Source organism: Tympanuchus pallidicinctus, unplaced genomic scaffold (assembly GCF_026119805.1).
Source record: "Tympanuchus pallidicinctus isolate F22 unplaced genomic scaffold, pur_lepc_1.0 scaffold8, whole genome shotgun sequence".
Taxonomy (NCBI): domain Eukaryota; kingdom Metazoa; phylum Chordata; class Aves; order Galliformes; family Phasianidae; genus Tympanuchus; species Tympanuchus pallidicinctus.
In genome coordinates, this window is record NW_026294802.1 from 33,549,497 (window position 1) to 33,563,064 (window position 13,568).

Consider the following 13,568-nt stretch of genomic DNA (forward strand, 5'->3'; position numbering starts at 1 on the left):
CACAGCCTATAGCTGAAGGAATATGTCAGTATTTGGGTACCAGCAGTTACTGAGATGTGACTGAAAATGTTGTTCCTTTGCTTTGCATGTATGTTCCTTTGAAGCATTTCCCCATTTTCTGAGTTTCTCAAGACCAAATCCAGCATCAACATGAAACAGTCATCAGCATTTTACTCTACATTCTTGGCAGCCTGAGCTTCAGCAACTGTCAAAACCATCAAGATCAGAGGAGGCCAGAAAAGAGCATTTAGGGATGAAATAGCCAAGAATGCTAAAGATAAATCCATGTTGGTTATAAATTTCTATTTAAAGGGCTCATTTAGGATGTGAATGCAGAGAGTTTTTGTTCTATAAACAGCAGTTAGCACTACTCCACTGGTAGGGAAATGTGATTACTGTAAAATCTCTGACAGCTTTCAGATTTTTATTCACTGTGAAGTTTGTCAAATCCAAGCACTGGGTCAGGAAACACGATGGGAAGGACTCACTGCTGCATCAGCCATACCCAACTCTCACACTGAAATGGGACTTCGACCAGAATTGAGCAGTCTTTTCCATATGGAAACGTGTAGTATTTAGATATATCTGTACCAAGGTTTACCAAGCTAACTTTCATTTCAGCAGCGTGTATGTCTAAATTGTGCCAAAGACATGGCTTCATCCTCAGCCAAAGTACTCCTTTTTGTCTTTATGTCTTTACCCACGTACACACATGATGCTTTATTTAATATTCCATCAGCATACGATAACAGTCTCAAGTACCTGCCAGAGTTTCCAAACCTTTTTCCTAATAAACTTACTATAAATAAATTATATTTTTCTATTTAAATAAACAGCATGCTGAAAACTGCTTGCTAAGAGATTACTACTCAACAACTGTTTTCTGGCATAATCCTACATTTCAGAATTTTTAAGTAGCTTTGTACTTTATTGGAGTCTCTCCTGAAACAGTGAATGAAGTCAGAGTCACTCATCACATTTGCTTCATTACTAATTGATAAGCCAGCACCTTCAGATGATGCCATTCCATGTAATGAATTGCTGATGATGCCCATTGACTGCATCTGTATTGGAAACAGGAAATGAAGAAGTAGTTACATATAAACAAATCTTTACAACACTGGTGCACAAGTCAAGCAAAGTGTCACTGTGTTGCACTGTTCTACCCCAGCCCTTTCACATGCACACAGAAAGCTCCTTACAGAGAAACAACCCTGCCTTTTCTTCCTAGCAATGCCTATACCTAAGACTGGCCTGAAATTATGTGATTGACCAGTAATGCAGGAATTACAAGGATTACAGAATCTAAATTTAAGAAGAAACCACTGTTTGCTGATGGTAGTTTGTTCAAAGTAATACAGTAAATCTGTCTTTAGACCTGCAGTCATTTAATTTTTAGAGTTTTGTCCACAGAATTTTGTGATGTGAACATTTGCCAGATGTTGTTTAAACTGGTGAAATCTGAAGATTGTGATTGCCTCCTAGAGGCAGCATCTTCACTGTATGAACCAAGGTTAGAATTAATGTCTTATCACAAAATAAAATACTCCACAAAGAATCCCCCTCCTCCTAAAATCAGCAACCAACCAAAAACAACACAAAAACCCTGCAGTACTGGGTTATATTTGCATTGTTTGCTTCATTTTTTTAAATTATATGTCTACTGAGTAACATGTCCATGGTATGTGAGAGGTCAGAATGGACATACATCACAAAAAATTCAGTGTTCATTTTAAGTAATTCCTTCAGAAATAAAGATAAATGTATGAGAAGCATGTAACTAGTTCAGAACTTGATGGCCTGTTTCAGCTAGACTGAAGCAAACCTGGGTCAAGGTGTGGAATACCTCTGAACTTTAAGACAACCCAAATCGAGACCTGGGGCTGCACTTCAAAGATGAATTTTGCCATTTGTAACTCTCAGAACCATCCTAATTAAGGCTGCATTTATGCAGTGATGAGTTGTTTATCATATTGAAACTTATGTGTGCTCCCCACCTGTGCTTGTAAAGATGAAAGATGATCCACTTATGCCAGACAGAAGTTTATCATTCACTTTTTAGTCAAAACGGGCCCCTTGCTAAGTGTAACCATTTCAGAGAATGGACCCACAGCCCTTATTTGTCTACCACAAATTCCAAACAAGTCTGGATATGAATGCACAAGTAATACTAAGATTACAACTTCCAGCCAGTCACGAGAAGATAAAGATGAAAAAATTACATGCATTTGTTACTTAGCGATCAGAGTTCAGAAGGAAGTTTTGAAACAGCTTTGTGACTGGCATCTGACTTAACTTATACCACTGCTGCCTTGAAGACCCAGCCTCAGGAACTGATCCCTTAGGAAGGAGCTCACTGCAGCAGCCAGCAGTGATAGCTGAATTAGAATATGAATCAGAATAAAATTGAAAACAAAAAATTCAAGTATTTGTGGCGATCAGCCCATGTCTCCTCCATATCCAAAGAAAAGTAAAAGCATTGCTGGCTCACACATGAAAATGTAAGAAGTTCTACTCTTTGTGCTCGCCCCTTTGTTTTCTGTTTCATATGAATAAAACATTGATCTACACATTATGAACATATATAACGTCATCTACCTGTCTGTCACTGCATAAATTCAGCTGCATCCTTTGGCTGAAAACATGCTGAATCCATATAATAAAGACCACTATGCTTTGTTAGTATGACATTTTGTGATCACTCAGTGACATAAGGCAATAACGCTTCCAGCTTCCAGGAAGCGTTAAGGAATCTGAACATGAGCTGCCAGGCTTTAGGCTGCTGCTGAATCAGAGCTTCTGCTCATAGTAAGGCTACAGCTCAACTGAGAATACGCATCAGCCCCAGAAGTCACCTGTGTCACACGTGTGGTGTAAACAAGTTGCAATGAAAACCTTACCTTTTCTGTCACTTTCTCAACCCCTGTCTCCAGCTCATGTACCATGCTGCTGATTTGTTTTGCTTTGCTAAGGCTCTCACCAGGTAGCTCCTGAAAGTTTTCAATGTGCTGATTAAAGTGGGAAAGTGGCTCTTTCCAGGCTTGCAGAAGCTTCAGGATCAAGTAGGCTAGTTCTTCTCTCTTATAAATTAAAACAAAGAGTTTCTTTTTAGTTTGCAGCAACTCATATGAACTCAGTCTCACAATCTCAGCAGGGTTAAGAGTTATGTATGCAATCCAGTAGTTTTCAAATATACAGGGACCACTCTGTCTTCAGCTGTTTGTGGAGATTTAAGAAACAAAAATCTTATTTGTCTTCTTTTCAGCCTTCTCAGACTCCTGTGTTCTGCAGTGCAGCATGAACAAAATGGTGGCAGTCCTGTCCAAGTTAACAGGGACCAAAAACATTGCCTCCTGGGTAGCCCAAGAGGCTCCATCCAGACACCAAATCTGCAATACCTGCATGGAGTTTGCATCACTTTGCACCTCACACAGGCTATAACTATGTCATTAAAGGTGTACTGCAGACATACTTCCAAGGAAAGCACCTGGTGCTCAGGGTGGCTGCTTCTTTAACAGAAACCAAGTGGCCTTATGAACTTTCTGGCAACCTCAGCTCAGAAGTGATTCTGCAGGCTCCCAGCACAGGGCAGGACCGTATTTCCAATTCGCTTCCTGTGTGAGCTCAGCTTTGAGGGAGAACTTCCATGTCACAGCGGAACAAAATGCTGACATACATCTCACTCCATCTCCTCCTGTAGGAGAAAGCCTCTCCTGCTGCCATACTCTCGGCTTTCTCAACTTCTGCCTAAAGAAACTCTTCCTGACTTTCTCCAAAGAACGCTTTTTTCTCTTTGCCATGATGTGTCTAAAACAATTGGCTGTTTTTCCCCTCACCTATTGATTCAGAGACAACAACTGTTACATCTTTCTCCCCACTGCTTTTTACACTTCACAGTGGTACTGATCAATCTAACACGCATCACAGCCACAGCTAAGTTTCTCTTTCGCAGACAGCCACAGACAGCAAGCAAAGGGATGCCTGTCACTCGGATGAAGCACCACCACAACGCCTCCACTGCAATTAGTAATAGCAATTAGTAAATAGGAAATAATGCACCAAAAACGCATCTTTTTCGACAGGACAGGATAACAATGGGCATGCCTGCCCGGCGTGCCTTACCGGGATTTTCTGGGCGTACTCTTTGCCGTTGGGGGTCAGCATGGTGGCCGTGTGGCACTTCCTCGCCGGCCTGCCCAGCACGTTGTTACGGGGCGGTAAGTATTTCTCCTGCGGGGAAAGAAAACCTCAACAAGCCCACGGGCCCACCCCGGCCCTCCTCCCATTGCGGGGTCAGCCCCGCACTCACCAGATCGGTGGACAGGCTGTGGATCCTGCCCGAGTGCCGGATCACGCGGTCGAAGAGGTCGGCCACGCTGAGGAAGCGGCAGCCCGCGTCCCCCGGAGGGCACATGGCCGGGGAGGCGGCCGCCCGCACCAGCAGCCATAGCAGCGCCAGCGCCGCGCCGGGACCTGCGGGGAGCGGGGCGTCGGGGGGCACAGACCCTCAATTCTGTCCGCTCTATCCCGTCCCGTCCCGTCCCGTCCAGTCCCGTCCCGTCCCGTCCCGTCCCCTAAGTCCCGTCCCGTCCCGTCCCGTCCCACCTGCCCGCTCCGCCGGCCGGCCCAGGGCCATGGTACCACGGAACCGCCTGCCCCCGCGGAGCGGAGCGGCCCCGCCGCCCCTATATACGCGGTGGGGTGTGCGCGGCGGGGGGGCCGCTCCTGGCGGGGCCCTCCCTGACGTGCGCAGCCCGCGGCCGTCGTGCGGCATTATTGCCCGACCGGACTGAGCTGGAGAGCTATAATTGGAAGAACTGCCGCTTCAGCCTCTCGCAGAAAAGCACATGCTGCAGTGTCTTTTTCCGGGACTTATTCCTCGTTAAACTGGTGCCAGTAAGTGCACATCAGCATACATCTGTATCAAAGGCAGGACATCATTCTGCATGAGGCAAGCAGCCTGAAATAGGATTGTTAAGATTGCTCAACTTGAAGTGATTTGCCTGCTTCACCCACTTTAAAGAAATGACTCTGGGAATGCAAGGATCAATTTTTGTTCATTTGAAAGGCTTTGGAGCTTGAAATGAGAGCAGTAAGGTCTTTCCTTCCTTTTCTTCTTTTCCTTCTTTTCTTCTTTCCCTTCTTTTTTCCCTTTCCTTCTTTCCTTCTTTTCCTTCCTTCTTTTACTTATCACACATCTAAGGATGTATATAAAAACAGAAGATAATTTATCCTAAAGACAACACCTTTTGGAGAACATTTTGGCTTTCTAAGGACAATTTCATCTGTGTCAGACTGACAAATTTTATAGCTTAAAAGAGATGGCTATGATAATCTCATCCAGCTTTCCTCATCATGCATGCCATGGATGTCTCTAAGTATTCCCTCCTTTGAGCTCCAAAAGTTTTTGAACTGTATTGTTTATCTTAGACTCACAGAATAATAGAATGATTAAGATTTGAAAAGACCCCTAAGATCACCTAGTCCAGCCATGAACATATCACCTCTTAGTAGATAGTTTTTTTTTTCCAGTGATCTTCCTGTCTTTTTCTGAACCCTTGAGCATTGTATTTTCTCCGTCTCTTTCTTTGAGTTTAACATGTAAACATGGAGTTTAACATGATGAAACCACAGTGGCCTGCAGAGAAAGGCTGAAGGAGGTAGAGTTGCTTGTTATCTATCAGAGAAAGGTGAGGTGACATAGTTTTCAGATGTGCAGAAAGCAGCAGCAAGAAGGCAATTATTCACCACATCTATTATACCCACAGGATATCACAGGATTAAACTGCAATAAGGAAAATTTAAATTGGACATTGGAAAGAACTTCTTAATGGTTAGGAAAGTTAAGGAGTGGAACAGATTGCTCAGAGACATTGTGGAATCTCCAACATTATCTAACCTTCCTTATAAACCTTCAAACAGCTTTCAGGAAGTCCGCAGCAGAGTCCGTGCTTCTGTGAGTAGAAGAGGAATGGGCAACATTGGACCTCCCTCCCTTCCAGTCTGCTGCAGCTTTATAGGGCCAGGCCAGCAGGAACTCTCATATTCACTCCCAAATTTAAATCATGAAGAGTAAAACATGAAATGATTTGTTTTAACCAAATACTGTCTGCTTTTTCCCATAAAATAGTCATGTTTAGTCACTGGAACAGGCTGCCCAGGGAGGTGGTGGAGTCTCCTTCTCTGGAGATGTTCAGGACCTGCCTGGATGCCTTCTTATGTGACCTGGTGTAGGGAACCTGCTTGGCAGGGGCGTTGGACTCGGTGATCTCTGGAGATCCCTTCCAAAACCCTACGATTCTGTGATTCTGTGATGTTTTATGGCTCATGAAGGGGCAAGTCACACTCTGCTCTAGAAATTAATAATATGAGTTCTTCAACAAAACAATCTGTAAATGATGTAACTTGTACCTCTGAAGTGAAATGCAAAAAGAGTTCACTACCCACTAGAAACCAGTTTTCCAAAAGCTGGGTCACAAATATCTCTTTTTTTCTAGTTTTGTAAATCAAAAGACACAGTTCTGCAAGCAGAGCTGGAGTTGTGGGAATCATTTTTAAACATTCCTTCTGCTTTGCGTTTCCGGAAACCGAACATTTACAGAAGATCTGCAGTTTGTTGGAGTAACTTATAAAACCATGCCAACGGCTTGTTTTGGGCCTGCAAGAGAATCCTGTCTTCTTAAGGTGCTGCAGCTCCACCTCCCCGCTGTCTCTCATACATGCTCCTGCCGCTTGCCCTGTTCTTTGCTGTTGGACTGGGTGCTCTGCTGAAGTCTTGTCTGGGAGCCGCGCTCAAATGGTTGAGCGTACATACAAATGTACATTTTGCACACTGGTTGCAAGTTGGATGACACTGGTTGCTTTCCTTAAAGGCCTTAGAGAACGTCTGTAGATGTTTCCATATATTCTGCTACAGCTTTCTGAAATGGGAAAAAAGAATCGTGGAATCAGTGTTATCCCTGGAATCATTCTTGTCATGAGTGGCCCAAAACCAAATGGTGTCACCACAAAGTTGAGTGAGTACTGCAATACTGAGCTTGCTTTTTGGAGCACTGAGTCAATTTGTTGTTCAGTTTTCCCCAGTATCTGCTTTTACCTCTTCATGTAGTAGTCTTTGGCTTTTTTCTCTTCTAACATCTCTTTCAATAATATTTCACTCACTGTAAAATTGTTCACTTTCATTAACTAGATTTATTTCTCTTTTATGCTCTTTTAAGTCTCACTTTTCTGTTTTGATAGTCACTGGATCTGCTTGGCTTATATCTATAATGAATTTTTAAAGTCAAAACTCAGTATCAGCTCTCCATTGGAATCTTCAAGATGTCACCCTCCTGCCTCCTTGTCCTCTCTTGACTTTTCCAACTACATCCTTTGCTGGTTCTCCTGCTGCTTCTCTAACTTCTTATGCAGAGAATCCTCATCACTTCACCGGTTTTATGTGAAAGCTCTACAGGATTCTGTCTCACATTTTACAGTTTCATGAGCAAAAGCAAGAATTCAACTACTGCTGCTCACTGCCACCTGAAGGCCTGTCTTCCTGCTCTGTATTGGTATCCTTATGTCCAAGCATTTATCTCAAGAGACAAGCATGCATCTTCCACATGTCCTTTTTGGTGCTCAGCTCAAATGTAAAAGAACTTAAAGAAAACACAGTTTCTCTTCTTAACATTTGCAAGCTGAGGAGAAAGGCGTGTTCAGAGCATGCAACAAGATTCTCTCTCATGCATTCAGGACAGGATTTCTCTCTGATTTCTGGTATTGTGAATTTAGAATTGGGCCCTTTTGATGTTCAGTTGGATTAGACCAGCATACTGCTATCATAGCTCCATTAACTTGGATGTCTTTACTTTTTGTTCATATTGGTGTAACAAAGATTGGGTTCAGGTCCTGAGTCTGTGTTACTAATAAGCACGCACTGTTCAGAATGAACTTTAACCCCAGAGTTAGTTCTGTAATACCCATCTGGAAAAAAGTCCATGCTATGATGTCCTCTGTTTATGAAATCAAATTATTTAGACAGTTACTTAAGTAGGAGAGAAGGCACTAGTACCACCCTGTGTGCTTCTTATATTTTTACAGGACTGCCCACTGATTTAAAGTGATTCTTCATTTAAATTATGACTTCCCATCTGCCACCATATTGAAATTATCATTGTGGAAGAGAACCGTGTCAGATGTACCAAAGCTCCAAGATTTTTATGACTGTAGAATGAACATAAGTTAACTGCAGTTCATTTAACATCTGGCTAGTGCCAGATGTTGCCAGGCTGTTTTCCCCACTGGCATGGTAATATCTTACAGCAGAAAGTACTTGGCAAGTTCTAAATCTTCATTTTCTTATAGCAGTGTTTGTAAGTCCGTTTCATCAAATACTTTGGAATTTCTGCTACTTTCTTTTCATGGTCTCAAATATTATAAAGAAATTTGTAATTATAAAATATTCCTCACTGCATTTGACAATATTAAGTATGCTATGGAATCTTCCTTATGCACTCATATTCCTAGTGCATACAAGCATAAGAACCTTAAGTGTTATGATTGAATTGTTATTTCTTTTTTTCCACAGGATTTCTGCTTGATTCAGTATACCATATTCAGCTGAATAAGCAGCTATTCAGTTTTGTTTTTCTTTTATTGTTCACTGTGTGCTCCCATGCCTAATTTACTACACAATTTTCAAACCTGTTCTGAATATATAATCATTTTCCTCCTGAATACTCTATTTTTCATTGACTACCTTCTCACAAGCATTCACTAATTTATTATCACAGCATGTTCCTGAAGTGAGGGCATGCTGTCGTACCCATTCTACAGGTAAGCGAAGAGACACAGTGCAGTCGTTTACCCATTTGAATAGTCAGTTTGAGATGGCAGGAACATCAGTTCTTGAGGATTAACCTCACATTGGATTATGCAAAATTTCTTGTGTAAGCACTACCCTTACTGAATTCAGGTATAAAAATCTTTTGTCTGGGTCCCACCTCTCCTAAACTCAATATAATTTTTCCTACTATGTGAGAGAAAATGCCTACCTGAAATAATCCAACTCTACCTGGAACCCTGCAAAAAGTTTGTAGACTTTTTCCTTTTAAGCTACAAATTTGTCAGCTGTGCTATGCTGTCACCCTTTTGCAGGGAAAGGGGAAATATCTTTGTTTGCTCTAAGTGAGACCTGGGAGCATTCTATTGCATTTGAAGTTGTAAGGAAGGCTGTGCTGTAGTCAGATACAACTCATCTCCATTTCAATCTTGTCTCTTTGGTACTGAGACATAAACACACCAGAAAAACTCTCTTCGTCTGATATCCCTAGCATCTGGATATTATCCTCAGCTTTTCTCAGCCTCTTTGTTTTCGGATGCCTTGTTTGACCCCGTTAGACCCTTTTTTCCTACTCTTCTATCAGTCTTTCATGTCAAGCATAGCTTTAAGTTATCCTATCTTCAGTAACAGGTAATTTTCATTGCCATCCCTGCACCAGAATTTTGCCCCATTTGATGTGTCTTCTAGTCAGACTTCCCCAGATTAACTGGTTTATAACTCCAGAACAGCTCCAGTTCTTCCCAGTCGTAGACTTCTCTCACTAGTGCCAGTCAACAAGAAGTGACAAGCCCACCTGCTCAGATTTAAGCCATTTCTCCATTACCTATGTTGTGGTTCAACCCAACATCAGCTCAGCTCCACACAGCAGTTAGCTTGTCACACTCCCTATCCCAAGTGAGATGAAGGAGCGAAATGGAAATAAAGTAGAACTTGTGAGCTGAGTTAAAAACTACTTACTAAGACAGAAAAGCAGAAGAGAAGAAAAAAGAGATGATAACAATAAATGTACATATATATATTCATAATGCAATTATTCATGACTTGATGTCTGCCCAGCTGACAGAATAACTGCCTGCTGACTGATGCCCCACCAGCAACACAATGTCTTACCACTCAGTGACTGACACCTCCAAGCAGAGCCTGCCATAATCAACTCCCCACAGCTTTATGGCCTTTCACATGACTCCACATGGTATGGAATAACGCTTCCAGTGTCTCTTCTCTGCCTAATGACCTGGACTGGTTGTGCACACATCGCTCAACAACAACCAAAACATTGGTGTGCTGTTAAACTTGTCCTGGCTGAACCCAGAACCACTTGCTGCATACGAACATCTACATTGTTATCATAGGTAACTGAAGCCCTGAGGCTTGGTAGGACAAATTCAGGCCTTCTGTCTGAACAGATTCCTCTATCTCACAGACTACTTCCCGAACTGCTCTACTCAGAACCAATCCATGTGATATCTGTATCTGAATCAGCTAAATTCCTCTTCCAGGTATACCAGAGCACAGACATGAAAGCAGAGGAGAGAGACTGCAATTGAGATGTTGCATACTCTGAATTCAGTTTCATGGCCAAGTTCTTTAATCCCATAGTAGCTTGGAGTTGTATCATCTTTGTGATTGAAGGTGCTGAGTTCACAGTGGGATCTGTACACAGTGGGATTTCTGTTGGAAAGTTTGCAGCTATCACCAATAAGATACATGGCATGAAAAAACACGGAAAAACCCTTTCCAAAGGGTCACAATTTGGCTATCTGAGAGGGGACAAAAAATGTCTGTCGTGGGTATGAAGATGTATTCTCATATTGTTTCTCAAATCTCTACTTTAAGAGAGTAAGATAAAAGGGGAATACTGGCATTCTGTAAAGCAAATGTCAGATTTTTCTGGAACATAAACAAAATGACTTTTTCTCCCCTTTATTTGGAAAAAGCCACAATGATTCAGATGTAAGTATTTCAGAAAATCAATAAAGCTTCAATGGCTCTTTCTACTATATCCTTTGGATATAGAAAACAAACAAGGATTTGTAAATTATAAGGAACCGAGGATCAGGAATGCGTGTAGCCTTCTTATAATAAGCACTGCTTAGGTAACAATAAAAATGAACAGAGAAAAGATGAAAAGTCACTTTGAATATGCAATCTGTCTTTGAAAGTTGTGTATCCAAGAAGTTCTTCAGACATGACAACATTGGTGCTTTTCCTTTGTTTAAAGGAAGGTGGCTGAGGATTTTCTGAGGTCCTTCTCTGAGAGATATTTTCTTATTTAGCCCCACTATGATGCTAGCATGTGGACTGGTGAGTGTGGGAACATGGTGTGGTAAGAATTTATTTTCCAGGTTTTTGAATTCATTCACACCAAAGAGGAATACAAGTGAGCTAAAAAGGTGCTAGCCTTATTATACAGAACTATAACTAAGTAGAAGACATGTTGCCCAGAGAAGCTGTGGATGCTCCATCCCTTGAAGTGTTCAAGGTGAGGATGGATGAGGCCCTGGGCAGCCCGATCTAGTGAGGGGCACGGAAAAGGGATTGGAATTAAGGGATCATTAATGTCCCTTCCAAGCCTCCTGTGATTCTATGAAAATTGAGATATATACATTTTTTTTAAATTTGTTTTTATTTTTAACCTTCCCTAAACATGGGTAGACAAGCCAGAAGTTTATACCTGCATGAGTGAGAGGACAGTTTTTTTTTCCATTTTCCCCAGTACGTGTCTCCTGCACTGACAACGCTCCTACTATTCCCTGTTCTGAAGCTTAAAGGACATGTATTTATAGTTTACAGCTGTCCTATTCATGATCTCTGCTGAAGTTCTTGTTCCCTTACCTCAAAGGCTTTTCTTGCCCTTCTCACCACATCAGCAGAACCCAGAGACCATGTGAAGGTAGAGAATCAGACCTCCTTCTTACAGAACATAATCAGTATGCAGCATCCCACATAAGGATTAGGAGACTTTTTTTGGTTATTTGCTGATGGAAGAAATGCTGGGTAGAAAAGTGACTTATCCAAGCTGATGCAAAGTGTTTTCCCATCAAGGAATAAAATTCTCACCTTTTGGTCCTTGTGCTCTAACCTCAGGAATCCTCCCCTGAATAGATGGATGCTCATTACTGAAAGAAAGTTGGAAGATAATTAAAAAAAAAAAAAGTTCTCTTTTGTTTTCTATTTTTCTATTTTTCTATTTTTTTTCCTTTCTAAATCACTGACTTGTATTTCCATTTCTATTTACATGCTTATGGGCATTATTCTTTAGACATTTCCTGACTGCAGCCATGTGGCAGCATAATGATAGTGAGAAAGCCTGTAGGTTTTCTTACCAAACTGCTGCAAACCATGTAATAGATCGGAAAAAGCAGCTAACTTTCCACTTTCTTATGTAAGATGATGAACACAAATTATTTATAGAGACTGTTCTCTCTAAATTTGTTTATTGTCACATGGAATGTGTGTCTTTCTTTCATGTGTCTCTGTGAAAGCTTCTTGGAAAGTATCAGCATACCACCGAACGCTAAGGACTCACTGGTCTTGTTGTGTTCTTGTTGACAAGTATGAAGAATGACATGGAATGACATACTTCTAATAAAATAAGTTAGAATGAGTAATTGTGTACGTGTATTATATTATCATGTTCGTGTGCTTACATCAAGCTCACGCTAAAGGAAGTGATTAAATAACAAATTATTATAAGTTAAAGTCCTAATTTCAGTGTTTCCTAATAGCCCTTTGGGTTCCAGGAAGAAGATTTTTTCTTAAAATGAGTGGTCAGAATGTCCTTCCAGATTGGAGAAGCAGTATGCAAGGTAGGATTTACTTTCCTCCATAACTTGTACAAAAAAGCGAAGTAGTCAAAGTGACTGAAATGTGGCCCCTTTTCTTCCTTTTCATTAGGACAAGAGGCAACCATCAGAAGAAGAAATGGAGGAAAGAACAGGTTATGTGTGGCTGTGGCATGGAGGCAGTGCAAAGGCTAACATAATTCTGCCAGAATTGTCCTGGACTGTACTGTGGGGACCAGTGTGTCACTTGACAAGAAATCCACAACCCTTGAGAGAAATTCTTGAGGTCAACTTCTTGTTCCAGCTGAGCCCAGAATCCAATGGGAATAGGAAGCCAAGCACTTGTGCACTAGCCCTCATCTAATGCTCCTCGTGCTTCATTGGTGTTATGGCTCTGTGTGTATCAGTGTACCTGGTCTTGTCAGGATCCAGGGCTAATTTGAATGATTCATGTTAATCAAAGGGAAGGATTCTTAGCTAGAAAATGCCTACTGATGTTACTGGTAAACAGAATACATTTCCTTTCATCTGTTAGTTTATTTCTGCTGCCAGGCATGAGTTGTGAAGGGATGCTATTCAAAGGGACCTGAACAAGCCTAAAAAAATGAGCCCTTGTGAACTGAATGATGTGCAACAAAGCCAAGTGCAAGGTGTTGCACTTTGGTCAGGGCAATCCCAGCTATGTGTATAGACTGGGAGAAGAACTCCTTGAGAGCAGCCCTGTGGAGAAGGGCTTGAGGGCTAAGGTGGATGAAAAGCTGGACACGAGCCAGCAGTGTGTGCTTGCAGCCTGGGTTGCAAAAGAAGAGTGGCTAGCAAGGCAAGGGAGTTGTTTGTCCCCCCTCTGCTCTGCCCTTGTGAGGCCCCACTTGCAGTACTGCTTTGAGGCCCAATAGAAGGAAGGTGTTGGAAAGGATCCAGGGAAGGGTCATGGAGATGATCAGAAGGCTGGAGTATCTCTG

General features: G+C 41.8%; 1 protein-coding gene across 2 annotated transcripts; it reads right to left on the minus strand.

Moving 5' to 3' along the window:
- Positions 1 to 667: 667 nt before the first annotated feature.
- LOC128073539 (prolactin-like) lies at positions 668 to 4,677 on the minus strand. 2 transcript variants are annotated; one of them, XM_052668585.1, is made up of 5 exons: positions 4,606 to 4,677; positions 4,310 to 4,473; positions 4,123 to 4,230; positions 2,901 to 3,080; positions 668 to 1,064 (listed from the first exon to the last, which is right to left on the minus strand). In XM_052668585.1, the coding sequence occupies exons 1-5, from the start codon at positions 4,634 to 4,636 to the stop codon at positions 870 to 872; spliced, it is 678 nt and encodes a 225-aa protein (XP_052524545.1). In that variant the 5' UTR covers positions 4,637 to 4,677; the 3' UTR covers positions 668 to 869. The 2 variants fall into 2 exon arrangements, with proteins under 2 accessions (XP_052524545.1, XP_052524546.1); XM_052668586.1 differs by lacking the exon at positions 4,123 to 4,230.
- Between the last annotated feature and the right edge of the window lie 8,891 nt (positions 4,678 to 13,568).

Bases quoted from the DNA above. Each gene is read 5' to 3' on its own strand.
- LOC128073539 (XM_052668585.1), bottom strand. From the start codon at position 4,636: ATGGCCCTGGGCCGGCCGGCGGAGCGGGCAG. The intron at 4,231-4,309 runs GTGAGTGCGGGG...CTTTCCCCGCAG, and splicing joins ACAGCCTGTCCACCGATCTG to GAGAAATACTTACCGCCCCG. The intron at 1,065-2,900 runs GTAAGGTTTTCA...TTTCCAATACAG, and splicing joins TTGAGAAAGTGACAGAAAAG to ATGCAGTCAATGGGCATCAT.